The 15,118-nt window shown below is 50.2% G+C and overlaps 2 protein-coding genes across 2 annotated transcripts; both read left to right on the forward strand.

Moving 5' to 3' along the window:
• The first annotated feature begins 1,013 nt into the window (after positions 1 to 1,013).
• Positions 1,014 to 2,715, forward strand: RBP5 (retinol binding protein 5). The gene is made up of 4 exons (XM_083855764.1): positions 1,014 to 1,187; positions 1,434 to 1,612; positions 2,085 to 2,186; positions 2,567 to 2,715. Exons 1-4 carry the CDS (start codon positions 1,115 to 1,117, stop codon positions 2,618 to 2,620), a joined length of 408 nt encoding a protein of 135 aa, XP_083711890.1. The 5' UTR covers positions 1,014 to 1,114; the 3' UTR covers positions 2,621 to 2,715.
• Positions 2,716 to 7,114: 4,399 nt separating this feature from the next.
• Positions 7,115 to 14,680, forward strand: C1R (complement C1r). Its single transcript, XM_083854953.1, has 11 exons — positions 7,115 to 7,445; positions 8,141 to 8,375; positions 8,601 to 8,793; positions 8,977 to 9,120; positions 9,272 to 9,468; positions 9,933 to 10,080; positions 10,160 to 10,281; positions 10,866 to 10,944; positions 11,338 to 11,478; positions 13,107 to 13,181; positions 13,407 to 14,680. Coding segments are annotated over exons 1-11 (2,139 nt in total). The 5' UTR covers positions 7,115 to 7,443; the 3' UTR covers positions 14,210 to 14,680.
• The last annotated feature ends 438 nt before the right edge of the window (positions 14,681 to 15,118 follow it).

Here is a 15,118-nt window from a genome sequence, read left to right on the forward strand (position 1 = left end):
GGCCCCGCCCGGGCCCGCCCCGCACTGCAGCATGACGTCACGGGCCGCGGGGGGCGCCGCCGATGCGCGCCAGGGGCCGCGGGACCGGGATGCGGGGCCGGGATGCGGGACCGGGATGCGGGACAGGGATGCGGGACAGGGATGCGGGACAGGGATGAGGGACAGGGATGAGGGACAGGGATGCGGGACCGGGATGCGGGACCGGGATGCGGGACAGGGATGCGGGACAGGGATGCGGGACAGGGATGAGGGACAGGGATGAGGGACAGGGATGCGGGACCGGGATGCGGGACCGGGATGCGGGACAGGGATGCGGGACAGGGATGCGGGACAGGGATGCGGGACTGGGATGAGGGACTGGGATGCGGGACAGGGATGAGGGACAGGGATGAGGGACAGGGATGCGGGACAGGGATGCGGGACTGGGATGCGGGACAGGGATGCGGGACCGGGATGCGGGACCGGGATGCAGGACAGGGATGCGGGACAGGGATGCAGGCGGGGCGCGCCGGGCGCTACTCGCCTCCCAGCTGCGGGCCGGGCGGTCCGCGGAGCGCGGCCACGGCTGCGGACGCCTGCCCGGGCAGGGGGAAAGCTTCGACACCAGGGCGGCTGCTGAGGGACGAGGAGGGCGTGAAGATCGGGGGGATGCGGGGGCGAGGGGCTGCAGAGCGCACCCGGAGCCCGGGCTCGGGCTGGTCAGGGCGGAGCTGCCCGCCCGCCGCCGCCTCTCCTCGACGGGGAGCGCAGGCCGGGGCACCGCTCCGACGGGGCGCGCAGCCACCGGCGCCACGGTGTGAGGAAAGGCCGGAGAGGGAGAGTTCCTTGCCGCTGGTTAGAAGTGCAGAGTTTAATACGAGCAGCCCCCAAGGAAGGCGGGGGGTGAGGAGGTGAGCCGCCGCTCTCACGTCCTGCCCAGCCGAGGCGGAGATGCCGGAGCAGGGGCCGGCCCGGCGAGGGGACTCTTACTGCGGCGGGGGCTCGGGATGGGGCGGCCCCGCAGCGCTCCCCGCACGGCGGGACAGCGGCCGGCCCGCCCGCAGAGCCAGCCCGGTACCAGCTCTGTGCCTGCCCGGCTGCTTGTGCTCTTTTCTCCGTGTCCCTCCGTCCCGGGATGCCTCCCAACCTCACCGGCTATTACCGCTTCGTCTCCCAGGAGAACATGGACAATTACCTGCGGGCTTTAGGTAATGCTCCCCTCTCCATCACGCTCCCTCCTCCCCTTTAGTTCCGCTCTGTGTCTCCAAAAAGTTAAAAGGGGAAAGAGAAAGGAAATTGGGAACTCTCTGGTTTTTCTCTCTCCTACCATCACTGCAGTAGTAGAGGAAAGGAGGTGCTATGGCTGATGCTCCTTGGCTAAAAGAGTGGAGGAGCTCTGCTGGAGGAGGGACCCAGGTCGCCCACACATCTCCTCTCTCTCTCTCATCCTCTAGATATCAACGTGGTCCTGCGGAAGCTGGTCTGTCTCCTGAAGCCGGACAAAGAGATTATCCACACGGGAGATCACATGGTGATCCGCACCATCACCTCCCTGCGGGACTATGTTATGGATTTTGACCTGGGAGTGCAGTTTGAGGAAGATCTGGGACCCGTGGATGGACGCAAGTGCCAGGTGAGAAACCCAGGCAGTGCAGTTTCACAGGGGACTGGGGTGTGCTAAAGAGTTCAGGGACTTGTTTAGTTTTTGACTCAATAACCAGGTGAGAACCAAGCCCAGAGCTGGCAAGTCCCTGCAGGTCCAGAAATAAGTGGTTCTATGAGTAAATCACTCACTGCAAAGAGAATGAGCAGCAAAGTGCCAGAAACCAGTTCTCTGGGATCCGGAGAATATTATCCTCTGGAGCAAAGCCCTGAACAGATAGAATATCAGCCCACTTGGCAGAACTTTGTTGTTGCACTTGGAAGCCAGAGGGTCATTCACCCCCCACAAAGACCATCTGTCCCAAGGAACCACTAAAGAAATACCGGATCAGGGATTGCATTTGAAATTGTGTTGGAGCGGAACAGCCACTGTCATTGCTGGAAACATGTATCACCCCCTCCACTTGTCTCAGGACCATGTCTTCCCCTGTCCTTCCTTTCAGACCACCGTCTCCTGGGAGGGGGATCAGCTGGTGTGTGAGCAGCTCGGGGAGAAGAGGAACCGAGGCTGGAGGCACTGGCTGGAGGGGGACCAGCTGCATCTGGTGAGGAGGGGTCCGGTGCAGCTGGGCAAAATCCCCATCCCGGCAAGTTGGGGGGGACACGGTGTGGGTGGGTGCTGTGGGCTCTGAGCCAGCCCTGCAGTTTCCTTCCACCTTCTCTCAGACTTCATCCCCGGCTCTGCGGGGGCAGCCACCGCTTCACACAAACATCCGCCTCCAGGGTTTAAAAGTTAAACTCAAAAGTTAAACAGCCGAACAAAGGCGATGTCCCTTCCCTGCCCTGCAGCCAGACCCGCAGGGGCTTTGGGAGGGTCAGCAGTGTGTCAGCATGGGGCCTTCCAGGCTCCAGCCAGCAGCGGGAGGGCTGGGGAGGGACAGGAGGGGATCCAACCTAAACTCCTCTTTGCCCCCCCTTTTCCCAGCGCATGACTGCTGAAGACGAGGTCTGCGTCCAGGTTTTCCAGAAGGTGAAGTGAGCGCTCCCCGCAGAGATGCCCGGACGGGACCCGCGCTCCCCAGTGCGAGAAAGAAAAAGAAACAAGACCGAGCGAGCCGAGACCCCTCCCCTGTAGCAGCGTGTTTTCTTGAGCCTCTCCCACCGCCCCGCAGCGGCCGGGTCGGCCGGGGGTCACGGCGGGGAGCGGGAGGCGGGAGCGGGATGGGCCGGGCCGGGGAGGGGCTGGAGGCTCCTTTCAGAATAAGAGCGGGCGGGGAGGAGCGGGGCGGGGGATGCCCCATGGCCGGGCCGGCCCCCGCGCTCCTCCCGCCGCGGCCGGACCCTGCAGTGCCCTCCGGGGATCAGAGAGGTGCTGTCCGGGTGGGCAAGGGCAGCTCAGGCTGCTCCTCCTGCTGCAGCCACCACCTGCCATCCTCTCCGGTCCTCTGCGGATGCTACTTTCTTCCCGGGATCGTGGGATCATAGAACCATGGAATGGCTTGGGTTGTAAGGATGTTAAAGACCCCCGCTCCCGGCCATCGAATAATTTCTTCAGGGAAAGAATTGTCAAGCATTGAATGGACTATCCAGGGAGGTGGTGGAGTCACTATCCCTGGAGGTGTTCACGAAATGATTGGATGTGGCACTGACTGCCATGGTCTCATTGAAAAGGTTGATGATCAGTCAAAGGTTGGATTTGATGATCTTGGAGGTCTTTTCCAACCTAAGTGATTCTATGACATTTCACTTAGATCAAGTGGCTTAAAGCTTCATCCAACCTGACCTTGAGCACTTCCAGGGATGAGGCAGCCACGGTTTCTTGGGATCCTCAAGCAGGATGGGTAGGAAACAGAACCTGTCCTTCAGAATCTAGAATTGTCCTCTGGGGGTGTGAAATGTGAGGGCTGGAGTGATCAGCCCCGTGTTCACTGTGTTCCTGAGAAGGTCCCATGGGTGAGGAAGGGTCAGGATCTCTTCCTGGGATAAGAAACCACAGCCACCACCTCTAGCCCCAACACTCCTTTTGGCATTCTTGGCAGGGTCTCGTCACAACTATCACAGCTCTGCTGCTTCACAGCTATCTGCAGTTGGAGACCAAGGGGCTGGACCACAGGAAGTGAGGTCTCCTGAAAAGAGAGATGTTCTTTAATTATGACACCTAAAGGGATGGGCACAAGTCCAGAGGCAGTGTTTTCTGAAAAATGCTTGTGGTTGCCCCCCAACAAAAGGTTGAAGGGCAGAGTACACAAAAGTATGCAGCTATTGGCACCACAGAGAACCAAGAAAATGGCAGATTTTTAAAATACAAGCCCTTTATAAGCTGGGAAAGTGTATTTTTTTTTTTTAATGCCAGCAGTTCATTTAAAAATAGTGTTTTCTGGAGAGCTTCTTTTCAGGGAACTGCAAAGATGAGTGCCATAAGAAAAGCATTACTTCAGAACATGTGATAAGCAAAAGGGTTGGGGAGCTGCAGCTGTGCCTATAGCCTCAACCTCTGACTCTTGATGGCTGTATCTGAGGATATCTGAGGCAGCAGCACCCTGCCAGTATCCATAATCCACAATTTGAATGCCACAATCAAACCCAGTGAGCAATCAGCCAGGAGAGCCAGCATGTCTGCTCTGTGCAGACCTCAACCCACCACTCCTACCATGTGGAACCTCTGCATCATCTTTGTTGTATCATGAAGTTGCAAAAGGCAGGCAGCAGCTGGAGCTGGCTCCACTGTTGCCCTCTTTGCACTCTTCCATGCCACAAGAACTCCCTCTGAGCTGCTTCTGAAGCCCAGCACCCAGCCCACCTCACCATGTCCAGGCTGGTATCCTCCAGACTCTGTGATCAACAACTAATCAGCTCCTTCCAGGCCCTGCACTGCAATCTGGTACAAATTCTCCTCTTCTGAGCCTACATTCTGGTTGGATGGCAGACACTTTTGCCAGACTCTTCCACTGGCCTGCCACCCATCCACATAATTTTCCTGTAAGCCTGTGAGGTGATAGGCCAAGTAGATTGCTTCTGACTCATTGCCAGCCATCATATATTTATGACAGCCTCTCTTCTTCAGGAAGCATCTGATGGTGCCAGAACCATGAATAAGAATCATTCTCACTTGATGTGGTCCATGCTAATGATAATCATAGGGAATAGTACTGCAACATATTCTAGGGCTTCAGGTAGTAACTACCAGCATTAATAATTCATTTTTTTTTCTTTCATAATCATGCTATAGGTGTCATGCCTAAGCCAGATGGTGACTTTACCAACAGCACTATACTGCTGAGACAGGAGGCTATGGAAGTGAGGATGCCACTGTAAAGCAGGGGAAAATTGTGATATTGGGAGGATGCAAGTGGGAGGAGGTGTGATAGTGGTGAGTGGCTAGTGCTGCAGAACTGTGTACCCCTCAGGGTATTACACTTGCTTTTACTCCTTGATCTAGAAGACACAGAAACAGGCTGCCAAGATGATGATACTCACCACCTCATACCAGGGGAAAGACCTACTCCTAGAGTCCTTAACCTTTTTTTGGTCTTGATTATCCTCTCCCTATCAGCCAGAGCTGCAGGTGTGATTTGTCTGAGAGTGCTGAGCCCCTGGACAGCACTGTGTGAAGGCCAAGCCCAATGGCAGTGTCCCCAGGAGGTTCAAACCAAGCCTTTGGGTACTTTGGGCAGTCAAACCAAGAGGATTGAAGGTTATAGTGCCCTGGGAAAGCACCTCAGTGTTTATAGGTGAGCCCGGGTCTGCAGCCCTGCTGTGCTGTGGGGTAGGTGGTGTGGCTGTAGGAGGTGCTTCTCTGTCCTGCTTGATTCAGGCTGGAGGATAAAGTATCCAGCTCTTTCTTCTCTCTGGACAAGAGGATCTAGTCCACATGCCAGGGGATATTTTCACGCTTCCTAAGTTTGTAGAACAGATTTCTTTCCAATGACCTCCTTCAAGACCCTGTATTCAAGGCAGGGTTCTTGCTCCATGAGAGGATGTTGGCATCTTTGACTGTGCTGATCATCTACAAGATTTTTTTTTACTTTGCTCTGATATTGTATGTTTTTATTGTCCAGGCCACTTGTAATGCAGCTGAGGCCAGCAGGCAGCAAACAGGTGCTACTTTTGGCATTCTGTGGTCCTACATGTGGTCCTACAGGAATTCTGCCCCTAAGCAAAGATGAGCACATACGTCCTTCCAAGGAAAAACTGGTACCATGGTACTTCATGGCTCCAGCCTAACAGGAAGAGGACTGTGCAGAGCATCTGAAGGGAAACGCCACCAGTGGGAGCACTGGAGCAGGGATGAGGATGTAGCTGTGTTGTCCTGTTATCCCAGATGATGTTGTCGGGACGGGAGAAGGAAATGGAGACACGGGAGATGTGCCTTGAAACTATCGCAGGACTCTCCCAGTGAGACCTTTTATCCCCCCGAATAAAAGGTGCCTTGTCAAGGACACAGCAAAGTTATCCACTTCCTTCCAAATGATCCCCAGGGGCATCTGCCTGTCCGTGCTTTGCTAAGGGACACTTCCCGCCAGTGACCTGCTCATAACAGATCTCTCCAAGAGCAGTTTCCAGGACTTCTCAGCTATTTTCCAGGCGTGGTTTCTGAGTTAGAAACCACTCCAGCATGGCACAGCACGGGAGTGAGTCTGCCCAAGTGTGTTCATCATTTGGAGGACATACTTGGACATCAGGAAGTACTGGGATAATGCCCCCTGTTTAATCTTAAATCTGATATGTAGGGCCATATGGCGTTATTACAGTGGCATTAATTATATGTTTGTGTGATCTTTTTTTGGATAATAATTCAAAGATGTTTGATGAGCAGGTTCTCTAGTTCTCTATTCACTTCCATGAATATCCCAAAGATGCTTTCTTCATTCTTTTTAACACTATTTTCATCTTCATTCAGCATGTTATTGTGGCTGTGAATTACTTCCTCTGATTTCAATGCAAGACAGTTCCTGACCTCTCTGAAGCCATTCATAATTCTAAGGAAAAACACTAAAATTGTCTTTTATCTCTTACACCAAAGCCTGAAAGCCAAGAAATTTTAAACTTCATAAAGTTGAGGACACAAATATATGTCTTGGGCTCTATGTTATTAAAAGCCTGAAAGGGTTTTTTAAGTTGCTGTGCTTTCTCATTTCCCCATTAAATAGAGGGCCTTATCTATCTATCTTGGTTCTCCTAAAAATGCTTGCAGAAGAAACATCAAGAGGGGTCCTTGAAAAGGGATTTGTTCTCGGAATGCCTTTAATTCTGTAGACATTTTCATTTTTCTTAACATCTCTTTAACTCAAGTGCCTGAGGCTTCTTGCTTTTCTTGAAGACCACCCCAGTTCCCCCAAAAAAAAAAAAAAAAAAAAAATCTCAGAAGTGCTCTTCAGCAGGTCAGAATTGAGAAAACATATCTTTTTAACAGCTTGATTTTTAAAAGTTTGAATTAATTTGTGAAGGATATACGTGCTCTCATCTTTCTAGACCAGAAAACAGCCCAGGAGGATTGAGTGGGTGGGAGGGGACATCCTAGGAGGATATTTTCGATGGGAACAAAAACAGTTTCTGGATTGCAGAGCAAGCCCTTGGGGGGCTCTCTGGCAATCATTTTCCTGTCTCCTGGGCCAGAGGAGGTATCTGGGCTCTGCACCCCGGTCCGTGTTGGCGGAGCGGGGCCGGGGCGCTCGGCAGCAGAGGGCAGCAGAGGCGGCGCCGGGACCTGGTCCGGAGCCAGGCTGTTCTCAGTCCGGCTTTCTATTCCCCATTGCTGCCTCCCTCGCTCCCTCCTCCTCCTCCTCCTCCCCCGTCCCGCCCTCCCCCGGCTCCCCGCCGGCCGCCGCTCGGAGCTGCACGGGCAGGAGAGAGCGCACGGAGATGTGAGTCGGGGCTCTGGGGACGGGGACAGCCCTGGGGCAGCGAGGGGGGTCGTGGGGGTTACACTCTTCCAGGGAGGAGAATAGGACAACGGGGTTAAGCTGCTGCTCTGGGCAGTGAGCTTCTTTCGGAGGAACACAGAGAGCAAGAGGGGAGATGCGAAGAATGAAAGGAAAAAAAAAAAGTGGGTGCCAACTTTTGGAGGACAGAGATGGAGGCATGATTGGGTAGAGGGCTGTCCAGGAGACACTAGCAGGATTGCTCCACAGCAAACCGAGCTTGAGATCTTCAGATCCTGCCCAAGGATCCTAAACTAGTGATAACCCGGAGCAACCCACTGGCCCAGGCTCAAGGGGGACCAAACTTCTCCTGGTTCTATAGGAATCAGCCCCACAACTTCTGGGAGCATGCAGACCTTACTTAGGGTATTCACTCATGCTCCTTCCCACTGCTTCCTGGGCTGATTAATTTCTCTGTAGAGGCCACTACAATGGCTTGCTGGAACCTTGTTAGTGCTGGTGTCTTCATTTCAGCTGCCCTTCTTGTTCCTGAGTGATCCAAGCCAGGAGTTGGTCCTGCAACTGGGCCTCCTGTGTTTGCATTCCTTTAGACAGTGCACATGTCAGTTGTGAAGTCTCCCCTGATTTTGAAGGACCTAATTTTATGCAATGTCATAGTTTATTGATTGTGTTCACAGGCATGTTCCGTGTCTCCCATGGGCCTTCCTCTTTTTTGGAGTGATCGGTTCCAGTCCGGTCCCAAGAGGTTCTCCCCTTTTTGGGGAGATCAGGTCCCCCAGTTATCCCAAGCCATATCCCAACAATAACATCAGCAGCTGGGATCTGCAGGTCCCAAAAGGCTATGTGGTGAAGCTGACCTTCAAATACTTTGACCTGGAGCCATCTGAGTCCTGCTTCTACGACTATGTTAAGGTACGTGCATAGACACCTGGGCCAGGGGGTGCCTGGAGATGGCAATCCAGTGGCCACCACCTGCAACAGCTCTTGGTCCACCAGGCCTCCTCTGATGCTTCCCACAAAGGAGTTAAAGATAGAAATGGGAGGAGCAAGCACTGACAACTCATGGTTGGGTAATATCAATGCGTGGAGCAGACTCAATCTTATGGGGCTACACTGATTTCACCTTAACTTTGGCAGATCAAAGCAGACAAGAAGGACTTGGGCCGATACTGTGGCCGGCTTGGGTCAACCACAGGCAATCACCCGGGAAGAAAGGAGTTTGTATCTAAGGGGAACAAGATGCACCTGGAATTTCGCTCTGATTTCTCCAACGAAGACAACGGCACAGTGATTCCCTACAGGGGCTTCCTGGCATATTACAAAGCTGTGGGTGAGTAGGAAATACCCTTGGCATGCAGAAGGAAAAGCCTATGTGGCTCCAACCAATTTCCCTCCTTGCCAGGCAGATGAAGACAAGCTTTAGGCAAGGATGTGGATCCCTAAATGCTGTCAGTGTAGAGCAGGGTGGTTTAACACTTTCCTCCCCTTGCCCCTTCACTTCCTGTGTCTTCAGATCTGGATGAATGTGACCCTAAAAATGCTGCTGAGAACGATGAGAGGCCTCAGTGCCAGCACTTCTGTCACAACTATGTGGGTGGCTACTTCTGTTCTTGTCGGATTGGCTACCAGCTTCAGAGTGACCGCCACTCCTGCAAAGGTAAAGAGAAATTTTATGAGATCAGAGGGTTCCAGAGGAGGAGCCTTTCATGCAGGAAGGGTGGGAGAAGTGACTTAGGAAGCAGAGGACAGGGCTGCAGAAGGCAGGCACAGCCCCACGATGTGACCTCTCCTTTCTTCCTCTTCCCCAGTGGAGTGCAGCAGTGAGCTGTTCACAGAGGCATCTGGGTACCTGAGCAGCCCCGAGTACCCCCAGCCTTATCCCGAGTTCCTCCGGTGTAACTACAGCATCCGTCTGCAGGAAGGCTTGTCTATATCCCTCAAGTTTTTGGAGCCCTTTGAGATTGATGATCACCAGCAAGTCCACTGTCCTTATGACCAGCTCAAGGTACTGAGATAAGCAAACTCTCCTCCTAACCCTGCTGCCAGACCTGGACAAGAATCACAGGGACACGACTGTTAAGATGAGAAATATGGAATCAGTACAAGTAGAATGCCCTGGCACAAAGGACTGAGCCCCTGTGCATTTAATTACCACTGTCCTGAGGACAGAGGCTCTGGCTCATAGCCCCCTGTGAGTGAAGAAAAGAAACCCCATCCTTCCAATTTAATTTCCCTTTGATTTAATCTTGGGGTTGATGGCTCTGATCCCCAGATAAGGGAGAAGCAGAGTTGTGGTAGGTCAGCCTGTTGTTCTGATCTGTCAGTGAAGGCATCAGCAAAGGTGGGTCAGACCACCAGCCCTATTCACCATCACAGGCACTCTGGTAAGCTTGGTCTGGGTTGAAAGAGGCATACTGAGGCAGAGAGGCATGTGTGTTTCTGCCCTGTGATACACGTTTTCCTCCTCAGATCCAAGCACGAGGGAGAAAGATTGGTGAATTCTGTGGCAGGGAACCACCTGGCATCATTGAAACCAACAGCAATGAGGTGGACATACTCTTCCTCACTGATGAATCAGGGTTCAGCCGTGGCTGGAAGATCCACTACACCTCAGAGAGTAAGAGGTTTCTCCCCCAGAGGCTACTACAGCCTGCTGACACTGTTTGCTAACCCCATGTAATCTGTCCCACTAACAGGAATACAATGCCCACAGCCTGTCCCACGGGATCAGTTTACCGTCATCAGAGACCTGCAGCCTGTGTATCGATTTCAGGACTATTTTGTTGTCAGCTGCAAGACTGGGTATAACCTGATGAAGGTGAGATCCCTTCCCCGTTCCCTTCAGCCATATTCTGTTTTGTCTTCAGTTTGTGTCTTCCACCTTTCCATTAAATTTTCTTTGAAGATTTCACTCATGGCAGCCTCTTGTAATTTCTGTTTCTTCTTTGCTTCTCTCAGCTTTCTTCCAGTGGTTTCTGTTTTCCTAGCTCTCTTCCTTATGCAGTTACTCTTTCATGAAGCCCTGGTAGAAGAGTAAAGACAAAGATCCCAGGAAAAATTGGTAAACAAGAACACCCCTTAGGAAGGATATGAAATCAGAAGATGAAAGCAGAAGATGCTACCTGCCTCCCTTGCCATCCTATTGCCAGGGCTGGGTAACATCTCTGACTCATCATGGTTTTATAGTTGCTGGCTGCTGGTGTCTTGGCCTGCCATGAAGAATGTGTAGCCTGTGGCAAATACGGGATAGAGGGAAGGCAGGAGGAGATAGCAACTGGAACAGACTGCAGAGGGGCAAATATTGGACAGCAGTGAAAAGATGGGCACGCAGAATAAAATTTTAATGTGGGGAAGGAATTAAAGGCTCTGTACAACCCACAGGAGTTTTTCTCTCCCATGTAGGGTGACGAAAAGCTGGTGTCCTTCACGGCTGTCTGCCAGGCTGATGGCACATGGCATCAACCCATGCCCCGCTGTGAAAGTGAGTGATCTGAGAATGGGAATAACATCCCCTGCTGTGGCTTTCCTCCTCCAGGAACATGGGAAATTCAGCCTCTCTGACTCAATTTGTCCATAGACAACCTAATGGATGTGCTCTCTGGAAGGACCTGTGGAGGTCCACCACTGATTCACATTTTTATGCTTGCAAAAATTCAAATGTTTTTCCTCCCTTACAAAAATGCATAAAATATCACTCAAAACTTATTATGATGTTGCAATGATCAAAAGCAAAAGATCCCAGTCTGGGATCTATTTTGGGACAACCTCTCTTTGCCCACTGTCCTAACTGGTCCTTCACATCATGACCCCAATGCCCAGACTTGCAGTCAGTCTGTCTTTGACTTATATCTTCGCTTTTTTTCCTTTGTTGTAGTTGTGAACTGTGGCAACCCTAAAACCCTGGCCAATGGTGTGTTCAGCTATGTTAACGAATCTGCAAACAACGAATACCAGTCAGTGATCTCATACCAGTGCAATGAGCCCTATTATCACATCGTCACTGGAACGGGTGGTGGTGAGTCTTGGCCCCACACAGACACCAAAACCTGTGCCTGGAAAGCCCTCTCACATTCCAGTTAGAATTCTTCTAACTAGAATTCTTCTGTCTCTTCTCCCCAAGCTGAGGGCTCATGCTTTCCTCCTGGGAAGACTCTCCAGTCTTTTCCTGACCCTGCAGCATACTTCTGGAGTCTTCTTGTCTCAGCCTATTCCCACCCTGCTCCATTCCCAAAGCCCATCACATCCCTCTTCTGTGCTCCCCTTAACTTTTGTGGAAGGCCTTGTTCTCTCAGCTGTAGTCATGGTTCATTTTTTTAATAGTGGATTTCATTATTTTCTAGTGGATTTCATTCTTTCACTGAACTTTGAGACATGGTGTCTGGGAATCACCAAAATTCATAAAACTAACTGCATCAGTACAAGTTACTACAGAGGCAAATAAATAAATACACACTCCACTCCAGTGTAACGCTCTTTAACTCTTTGGAATATTGTTCAGCTGCAGAGATAAGAGCTAAATAACATACTTACAGAAAAATCTATTTTAATGCAGCTGCTCAGAAAAATTAAGTCATTGTTCAAAACCATTCACATGCCTTCTTTTTACATCCAAGACATTACTTGATGATGCAGGACCTTTGATTCCAAGAACAGTGTAAGGAGTTAATGATTTCCTTGCTTTGGCTGCTCATTTAGCCTCCACAAGAAAAAAAAAAATAATCTGGATCAGTTTCTGGAGACAGTTACCAGCATGGACACATGGTTGTGCTGCATGCTGGAGAGAGGTGACATGCTGCTGCTAAAGAGTTCTTTAAGTTGGTACTAATGTTCAATTTTATTATTCTTGCGTGTGAGTTTAACTCCTTCATATAGAGTCAGAGTTCAGTCTCATCAGAAGAAAAATCAGGAGCAAGCAAATATCAGCTCCAATCAAATTCTGATGTGGAGTTATCAAAATTTAGACAATTTTGAAAGAGAACAGCAAACACTTTCTAAGAAGCATTTACTTCAGTGTTAAGACAAATTGTATAAAAATTATTTTTAGTCACCAGCACAAACTTTCTTTAAAAAGCAAGAGTGTTGGGAGTAGTGGAGTTTGTGTTGAGAGGTGATATGTGAGTTTAGCTGACCTGCAGCTTAGGCTCAGAAATAGATACTGAGCATGTATTTTAACTGACTCATCTGGTTCCCATTTCTGGGACAAACTACCTTGTCCTACTATCTGCAAACTACTGACACCAGAAGCTTGAATCTAAAAATCCATGCTTTTACTACCTCTCTCCCTTCTTTGGGGTAAGTAAGGTCAAACAGTGTTCTGTACACCTGTGGACTTGGTGAAGATGAGACTGCACGCAGATGGCCCTTCAACCTTTTCTTCTACAGTGCCTGAGCTTTACTGCTCCCCTGGAACTGAGGCGCTTCAGGATGTACAGACAGAAATATTCCACACCCTACCACAGGCAGCTTTTCCCAGGAAAGAATGCTTTGGGATGGAAAGGCTGAGGAACCTCTTGAAAACTTATTCTATTCTATTCTATTCTATTCTATTCTATTCTATTCTATTCTATTCTACTCTACTCTACTCTATTTTCCCACCCCATGCCTGCAGGCCAGGGTCTCATTCCCTTCCTTCTCATCCTACAGACAGATTCACCTGTTCTCCTGAGGGAACCTGGCTAGATCAAGATGGCCAGAAGAGAATTCCATCCTGCTTGCCAGGTCAGTAAAAACTCTGAATTTGTCTGGTATTTTCTGATTCATGCTTACAATCAGTACAAAACTGGGACAACATGCAGGGAGGGGAGTGATGATAAGGGTATCCATGAGGGGAAAGGGAAAATTATCCAGAAAGCCAAATTAAAGTGAAGTCAAGCAGTGGTGGTGAGGAAAGAGAGAGAAAAGCCAGGACAACAGAGGATGTCATGTTCTTGTGTTTCTCTACAGTGTGTGGGAAGCCAGTCCATCCTGTTGTTGAAGTCCAGAGGATCCTGGGTGGCAAATCAGCAAGGAGAGGCAATTTTCCTTGGCAGGCTCTGACTGGCATCAATGGACGAGGGGGTGGTGCGCTCCTGGGCGATCGCTGGATCCTGACCGCTGCTCACACCATCTTCCCCAAGGGAGGAGTATGGAATAATGTGAGCCTGGAGCAGCTGGCAGAGGAGGCTGACATTTTCCTTGGCCACACAAATGTAGACGAGCTCCATAAGATGGGTAACCACCCTGTACGTAGGATCTTTATCCATCCAGATTTCAACCCTAAAGATGAGCACAACTTCAACGGGGACATTGCCCTGCTGGAGCTGAAAACCCCAGTAACTCTGGGCCCTACACTGCTGCCCATCTGTCTCCCAGATGTTACCAACACTTCGTTCTACACGCACGGGCACATAGGCTACGTGAGCGGCTTTGGTGTGGATAAAAACCGCATCTCAAGCGATCTGAAGTACGTGAGCCTACCAGCAGTTGCTCGAGAGAAGTGTCAGAGCTGGCTAGACAGTAATAAGAAAGGCATCCCTATGGTTTTCTCTGAGAACATGTTCTGTGCTGGTTTCCTCGAAGGCAAGCAGGATACCTGCCAGGGGGATAGTGGGAGCGTCTTCACAGTGTTGGACAGGGAAAGCGGTCGCTGGGTGGCTACGGGCATAGTTTCCTGGGGAATCGGCTGTGCCACAGGCTACGGCTTCTACACCAAGATTCTCAACTATGTGGACTGGATCAATGGGATAATAAAGGAGGACAGGCCCTAGGTATTGCTCTCCTACTAACTGAGGCACCATTAGCATATCAATTTCCAGACACAGCAAATCATAGCCAAAGCTTTTGATGATGTCCCAAAGGCTTTTCAAACACACCAAGCATGTAACCTTCATCATGAGCACTTTTGAAAGCCACCATGCTGTTTTATTGTACCATTGGCAGCTTGGGGGATGCCTTTGTGGATGTTCTGGTTCACACAAATGTTATAACCAGATGAAGCCTTAATCGTATCAGGGAATCTCATAACAGCAAACATGTTGTGGTTTGAAATGTTGATGATATCATGAGACTGCTACAGTCTACTTTTGTACTCTCTTTTGTGGGAAGGTTGCAGGGAAAAGACTTCCTTGAAGGATGGGGTGGTTTCTGCTGAGTACAGTGTGCATAAGCCCATTGGCATCAGTGAGATTCTATGAATATTAAAATACTTGCTGGATAAACCAGGTTATGGGATTTTTGTCTGTGTTTTTAACAACTTAATATTTCTCACCACTGAAAGTAACTTATGGACTTTATATAGGGATTGCTTTACCCACCACTAAAGTGTTTCCAGTTCTGCAATGGCCTGTGACAACTACTTATCTTTCCCAAAACTATAATTAAATTACCCAGTTTGAATCCCCAGGTGGCTTCAAGGGAGGCAAAAAAAACTTGACTGTGTGATGCCACATTCCAAAAACAGGGAAGGCAACAACCAATCTCATGGAGAAGGGAGCTCAGGAAACTTTACTGATCAGAAGTTGAGGATGGATTTTATTTTTTTTAACTATATGAAATAAAGCTTTAACTGCAGGACAGCAGCTCTAAAATGATGCTGACTCAGAGAAAAAGTGACCTCTCTTGTGTTGTGGGTATTCACTGGAGCTGCCTTCTTGACTAGTTTTTCTACTGCAAAATAA

This window comes from Zosterops lateralis, assembly GCF_965231275.1.
Source record: "Zosterops lateralis genome assembly, chromosome: 2".
Classification (NCBI taxonomy): Eukaryota; Metazoa; Chordata; class Aves; order Passeriformes; family Zosteropidae; genus Zosterops; species Zosterops lateralis.

Coding starts and splice junctions, on each gene's coding strand:
- RBP5 (XM_083855764.1), top strand. CDS start 1,115: ATGCCTCCCAACCTCACCGGCTATTACCGCTTCGTCTCCCAGGAGAAC. Junction 1,188..1,433: donor CAATTACCTGCGGGCTTTAG/GTAATGCTCCCC, acceptor CTCATCCTCTAG/ATATCAACGTGGTCCTGCGG. Junction 2,187..2,566: donor AGGGGGACCAGCTGCATCTG/GTGAGGAGGGGT, acceptor CCCTTTTCCCAG/CGCATGACTGCTGAAGACGA.
- C1R (XM_083854953.1), top strand. Junction 8,376..8,600: donor GCTTCTACGACTATGTTAAG/GTACGTGCATAG, acceptor TAACTTTGGCAG/ATCAAAGCAGACAAGAAGGA. Junction 9,121..9,271: donor TGACCGCCACTCCTGCAAAG/GTAAAGAGAAAT, acceptor CCTCTTCCCCAG/TGGAGTGCAGCAGTGAGCTG.